General features: G+C 32.3%; 1 protein-coding gene across 1 annotated transcript; it reads left to right on the top strand.

The window, feature by feature from the left end:
* Window positions 1-6,396: 6,396 nt before the first annotated feature.
* On the top strand, window positions 6,397-6,873 carry LOC111387435 (ankyrin repeat-containing protein NPR4-like). Its single transcript, XM_023011993.1, has one exon. The coding sequence runs from the start codon at window positions 6,397-6,399 to the stop codon at window positions 6,871-6,873; it is 477 nt and encodes a 158-aa protein (XP_022867761.1).
* Window positions 6,874-7,320: the final 447 nt, after the last annotated feature.

The raw sequence follows: 7,320 nt of genomic DNA, 5'->3' as shown, positions 1-7,320 counted from the left end.
TTCAAAAAAAAATAAAAATAAAAGAAAGAATAATGGAAAATGGTCAAAATAAAAATTTAAGACTTATCGAAAGAGAAGAGAGAAAGAAGTGATTCAGGTAGATATTAGTAGACTAACAGGTAAATGCGACTAGCGACTTGTTTAGCGGTGATAGACAAACGTCAAATGTTGGGAAAATTAGAACTTATGTTATGGTTTCTGAAACTTTGGACGTGATTTACTGATGTAGTTTTGTTAAATTATGATTTAGATTGTTGAAAATATATGTTTTTTTTTATTTCATATGATTTTGGAATAATTTTAATTTAGTTTAAATATCAGGTGAGGACAGGTATTGAGAAACTATTAAATCATATGTCAATAATGATAAACCTAATTTACTTTCTATGATTATTTCAATAGGCTAGTTGTAATTTGTATTGTTAAATTTGTATTTTTTTTTAAAAAATGAAAACTGTAAAAAATTTTAGTTAATAAAATTAATTTTTTAATTAAAAAACTTAAAAATGATTCGGTTTGATTTTGTGCGGTTTTTGAAAATCAAAACCTAAACCAAACTATTTTGAAACGGTTTGGTTCGATTTGAGGAAAAAGAAACCACGGGTCCACTTGAACCCGAACCAATGATTTCAACTCAACGGTTTTCGTTCGATTTGCGGTTTCACGATTTTTTTGTGCAGCCCTAAATTGTACTATGCGATCGCATAGTACATTCAAATGTTACCACATAGTTCAATTGATTTTGGCCCTGAAACTTGCTAAAAATAGGTATGCGATTGCATGGAGTTTTATACTATGCGACCGCATAGTATTGGAAACTTTTCAAAAGTTGCAATTTAGTCACTAAACTTCATTTTCTCATTTCTTGACCTCTTTTCTCTTTTTTTCTACTTCCAACAGTTTATGTTTTCAACAAATTGGTCCTTAACTCTTTCACATCTTCGTTCATGCTTGCAAGTCATCTTTTGGCTATTTACACTTTGGTCCTCAAACTTTTGGTTTTCTTCCATTTGGGGTCCTTTTCGCTTATTTTTTAATTTTCGCTACATTCATCAATGTTGTCATACAAAACATAATTTATACTGAATTAAGCAATATTTCAACATAATTACTGACAATTGTTCATGTTTTATGATTCAAATAAGTGTGTAAAACATACTTATCACCAAACATAGCCAATATTTCAAATTAACCTCAGTTGATTTTTCTTCGCCAAATTTAACAAAATATTTATGGGAAATGTTATTGGCATAATGGTTATACACCTAGAAAATTAAATTGTTAAGTAAAAACAAGTTTAATTATTTAAATTTAATTTGACTATGCATACATATATATATATATATATATATATTTCAATTATCATTTTCACGGTGTACAAAGAATAATTCTTCATTAAGATCGAGCTTCTATTCTTTGTAATCCGTGATTAGTCCCTTCTTATATTTAGAGTGTGTTTGATTGGCATGGAAAATATTACCTAGAAAATAAAATGTTTTCCATCTTTTGTAGAAAATAAAAACCACGACCCAAGGAAAATATTTTCCTTAAAAATAAGAAAAATTAGACATTTTTTCAAAAGTTGAAAAATGTTTTCCATGGAAAAAAAATAGCAATCAAACATTCCAAGTAGCAATTTGGGTGAAAAATTGATATTTTCCATGAAAAATAAATGTAATCAAACACACCCTTAGTGAAATAGGTAAGGGGAAGCTTTAACGTAATTCAATGTCTTTGTTTGTTTATTCATTTATCTTATAAGTAGTTAACAAAAAAGTACAATGGTAGTAGTACAATTAGTCTAGAAATGTTTATCATAGTTATTCTTTATATCATCAACCATATTCTAGTATGTATAAATGTTCTTGTTGACATTCTAGCTCGGCGGCTTTTTAGATTAATAGATAACCATCAGTTCTCAAAAAACAAATAATAATAATAATAATTAATTCACACGACTTTTGTTTTGAGAGAGAGAATATATTTGCCTATTCTGTTAGCATCGTATACTTGATTTTCTTCTTCTGCATCCCTATTATTTTATTATTTATTTACTGGTAAGAGAATGACGTAAACTAAATCTCTGAAATTGCTTTACTTCTGCCTATCATTACTTTCAAATTGGCATTGGGTGTAGCATGTCACAGGTTTAGCATTCGCAATAGCTTTTGTATCGCATTAGTGTAAACCTTTTGAATTCGAGAATGTAAAATAAATAAATAAAATTATTCGAAGAGTGCTTATAAAAATATAAACTTATATTTGTGGGAAATTAGTTTAAAAGTCTTAACCACAAGTTTTGCATATTTTTATGCAAAAGGTTTTTATAAGTCTTGCAGAAGTTTGTAAGACCTAGCTTCAACCATTATTAGCCTAGATTTTGTGAAGAAACGTGTTACTCATGGGAAAATAATTTCGGGGGTTGTTTGATAAAGCATTTAATAAAAGTTTTAATAGATTTCAATTGACATATTTTGCTCCCTCGTTGATTTTACCAGCTGAATGGCGCGTAAAAACCGAAGACAGAGAGCAAATGAGAGGAGAAGAAAATCGAAAACTTGTGATTCCAAACCAGAACTAGGAAGCGGTGATGAGTTAGAGCTATGTCGTGAAGATTCGTACCAGATTGAAATTAAAATTGAAAGTCATATTTCCGTTTCCAATAATGCACAACATCTGATTGTTCATCAAAGTAAGTTTTTGAATTTTGTTTTCCTTTTCACGACTTGAGCAAATTATATACGTACATTTTTTATTTATTTTTCAAAACAAATGCAATACTTTCCTTAGCTTTTCTTTCAAGTGGTAGTGGTACAATCTCACGTCTTATATTCTAGAAAATTGAGACTTCCATTCTTGATGAGTATGGCAAACATTGCTTCTCTCTTAGTTCCAGGCATTTTTAACGTTTTTTTTTTTACACTTGTTTATGCTATTGAGTCATTGGATTTCATTTTAAAAGGTAGCATTTGCTAAGAGAATAGTCCAAGTCCATGTATGTCATATATAATTTTAATATTTAACCAATGTCGTATTTTACCTTCAAAATGGTGTTTTATTGTGAGCGCTAATATTGGAACACAATTACTTGTTTGAGCTTCATGGGCTATGACAATGCTGAATCACTTGATTTCCCTAAATCTACTTTACATTAAGAGGTGATCGTATACCTTATGTATATGCTAGTTTATCTCCTCTTTCGTTTTATACATGTTACATAGTATTTCTTGCGAAGTTGTCGAGCTTTATGCATTTTTAACGCATTTAACGATGGTCTCTCCAGAACCAGCAGAAGAAGATATCGAGCTGCACTAAGGGATGACTAGGAGCCTATTGAAACTGCTCTGAGTTCGGGCAAAAAAATAGCTTCTACTAAGATAACATAAAGAGGAGATACGATTCTTCACATAGCTGCTACCGCCAAGCAAACTTCTCTTGTCCACAATCTAGTAAAACACTTTGAAAATATTGACCTGGAATTACTGAACAATGAAAAAAATACAGCTTTCTGTTTTGCAACTGTATCAGGGGTCGTAGAAATCGCCAAGGTTGTGTACGAAAAATAGAACAATTTGCCAACAATTCGAAGTAGCCTAGAAAAGACCCCACTTGAAATGGCAATTTTGCTCCGAAAAAGAAAAATGGTTGAATACCTTTACCCAATTACACCTTGTAAAGATCTCAAACCGGAGGAAATAAGAGATGTTTTTCTAGCAACTATCCATGCCGACATGTATGGTATGAAATCTTTATGATTAATTAACGAATTAGGTCTGAGATTATATACACTTCTTTTTATTTAAGTGATTAATGCCTCGTTGATATGACTTCTGAAAAATCAAAATTAGCTTTAGAGATTCACAAGTTGTTTTTTTGACCCATTTGACTAATTTTATGAAAATGCTTTTTCTAAATAAAAATGTTTTCAGAGGAAGCTAGTAACATGACTTTCTCTATAAATATTTCTAGAATAGGAAGTTCTTAAAAAGTTATCTTTCAAACAAAATTAAGATAACTTCCTTCAAAATCCCTTCTACAAAAAGCAAAAACAAAAACAAAATTCATGCCAAACGAGCCCGAAATCTTACTATTTCCACAATTTAATATGCTTGGTTTTCTTTGTGAGCAGATATGTCTTTAAAGATATTAAAAGAGGAGCATACAAGAGTATCTACAACTGAAAACATAGGAATGGCTTTAGAAGTTTTAGCTCAAAAATCTTTATCACACAATCACGGAAGTCAAGGATGGATATGGGAAAGACTAGTTAACATCATTACTGCAATCCCTTATATTACATGTAAGTCCATAAACCTTTCTCACTCTTCTTCACAAGTTAGACCACTCGTTTATATTTCATGAAGTACGGTAATTCAACTCTTGCATTCAAAAAAAAAATTCTACTTACTCTATGTAAAATTGATACTTAGAATATAGCCTCATGTATGACTACATTACAATATTGTCCTTATTACTCCATTTAATTTCAAAATATGTACCTAATGATGTTTTACTTATTGTTGTCTGATTTTAAGTTAAGGTTATTATACAATCAAAAAAGAGAATTGCTATATGGCCAGGGCGAGCTACTATATGGCCAAGGCCTTAGCCGTCCAGTGGTGCTTCCCCTATTGGTAGGGGGTCTGTTGTGCCTGGCTAAGCAGTTTTATTTATTAGAAAGTTAGATTTTTTTTATTATTTTTTTTTACTTCTCTACTAGACTAATTAGACTAATCAGAAAGTTAGGATAGTAATTAAATTAGAATTAACAATGGGACGGAGGAAGTAATAGGAATAATCAACTGAGATCTTATGTTAAAGACGATGATGGGAAGGAAAAAAGAAAAAACTATATATCCGATTAAAATACTAGTTTCCATAAGCACCAATTTGTAATTTTTTTGGTCTGTATTGATAATTGAATAAGAGTTCTAATTATCCCATATTATATTAATGTTTATCCAATCTAAATTAGGATGAACTTTAGAATTGTCTAGCGAAGTCCAGTTTACTCCTAGTGTTTTGAAATTTTTGGATTTGTGTTCTACATTAATTTTGCTTAGATATTTTTAGATTTCAGAAGGATATACTCACTTCAAATGAGGATAAAAAGCCAGTGAGTTGGCAAACCTTTATCCAGTGAGTTGGCAAACCGACTGTGGGAATAGATTCCGAAATTACCGTACTCCAATATCATAAAACTAGTTAAAGAGACTCAAATATTTCATGATGCTGTAAAAATAGGGAATGTTGAGCTTCTGACTCTCCTTACTCACTCATATCCTGATCTTATATGGGAAGTCAACAAAGAGAAACACTCCATATTTCATGTTGCTGTTATTAACAGACAAGAAAAAGTGTGTTGTCTCATCTACCAAACAGGAGCTAATAAGGATTTAATTACACTCCTTGACAATGGTAAAAAGAACAACATTATGCATTTGGCTGGGGAAATAGCACCTCCAAGCAGACTTACTATTGTAACTGGTGCAGCTCTTCAAATGCAGAGAGAGCTACTATGGTTTAAGGTGAGAAATTAAAAAAGGTAGTGAAATTGAATGATTTTTTATTTATCTTGAATATATATGGGGACCATGTTCCTTGAAATCTCTAATTGATTATTCTATGTAATAATTATACACTGCATAAGAGTTAGATTTTGGAGGATTTTGCAAAATGTGCTAGATATATTGTTGTCAAACGACCTCTCAGGCGATGATGTAAACTGGTTATTAATTATCAGTCGGCATTTGCAATAAGACTGAACGATATATCAATACCAAAGTTGGAATAACCCGACCCAAGAAGTGATTGGACCATTTGAAGCAACCAATTTTATTGTGTTGCTCATGGGCCATATTTTCTACATACTTGGATGGTTAGCTATACTTGAGGCCCACCCTATATTCCACTATGTGTTATTGGGCCATGACCCATTACCTAGACCTAACTTACCTTATTAGTGACTTGGCCCAATATTTATTCACTTGGTCTTGCACGCTACTTTGATACAAGACTTGGTATCTCTCTTCTTCATCTCTGCGTGCTCTCTCTCGGCCTCTACTCTACTGGTTTCTGCCACTTCTCTTTGTGTTGATATCTTGGTGATATTTCTCCTCCTTTTTAGTGGTCTCTAAGTGGAAAAAGGTCTAGCAACCGTAGGTGGAACCTTTGTGGTGTTCTTGGGTCGTTTGGTTTTGGTAACTGAGCCTGTATATCGCCTTGGTGATTGAAGATTTCACTTCCTTACAAAATGCAATATTTGAGTAAGCTTTTCAGTAGGTGGAGAAGATTGTATCACATCCATTATTCGATATGAAAATCAAAGAGGGCAAAACACCAAGGGAGTTATTTTCCATGAAGCACAAGTAGTTAAGGAAAGATGGTGAGAAGTGGATGAAGGATACAACATCTTCTTGCATGGTCATGGCAACTTTATTTGCCACCTTCGCGTTTGCTGCAGCCTTTATCATACCAGGTGGCAATAATGAAATAGGCACTCCAGTATTCTTGAAGAACAGGTGGTTCACAGTTTTTGTTATATCTAATGCAGTGACAATGTTCAGCTTGGCAACTTCCATAATGATGTTCTTGTCTATCTTGACTTCACGCTATACACAAGACGATTTTCTATTTTCATTACCAGCAAAGTTGATGGTTGGACAGATTTCACTCTTTGCTTCAATTGTTTGTGTGGTCTTAACATTTAGTGCAACCTTCTTTTTGGTCTACAACAAGGAAAAGCATGGGCCGTTGCCAAGAGTTGTTGCTGCTCTTGCTTGGCTTCCAATCATTATATATGCAGTGCTAAATCATAGGTTAGGGATTGCCCTAATCCACTCGACTTGCTGGCCTGCTGTACTTATGTTTTGACGAGGCAAGCATAGGATTTACTAAAAAAGAGCTTTTTTTCTTGTTTTCTTCTCTCTCGCTCTTTTTTTTTTTTTTTTTTTTTGTTGGGGCTTTCAAGTGCAACACAAGTTGAAAAGGTTTCTATTTCTTATTTCCATGGTTCGATTCCATGAGATGTATGCTATCCGAGGGCTTTGTACATCTTTAGCTTGATATTAATATATGGTGTTATTAATATTTAGCCCTTGTTTGGTGGAAAATAAAATCAGATTTTCAATAGATTTTGATAAATGTTAATGAAACATATGGTTTAAAAGTTATTGATCCCATTAAATATGTGGTTAAAATTAACTATTGACTTTGACTTAAATAATAGGAGCTTCACTTTGTTGTTCCACTAGTTGTGAAAATATGCATGCCTAATCACACGTAAAATCGCAGTATAGTCTTTCATAACTACTTATTGCT

Source organism: Olea europaea, unplaced genomic scaffold, assembly GCF_002742605.1.
Source record: "Olea europaea var. sylvestris unplaced genomic scaffold, O_europaea_v1 scaffold4029, whole genome shotgun sequence".
In the NCBI taxonomy this organism is placed as follows: Eukaryota; Viridiplantae; Streptophyta; class Magnoliopsida; order Lamiales; family Oleaceae; genus Olea; species Olea europaea.
Note: the sequence above shows the minus strand (reverse complement) of the source record. Positions and strands in the feature narration are given on the sequence as shown.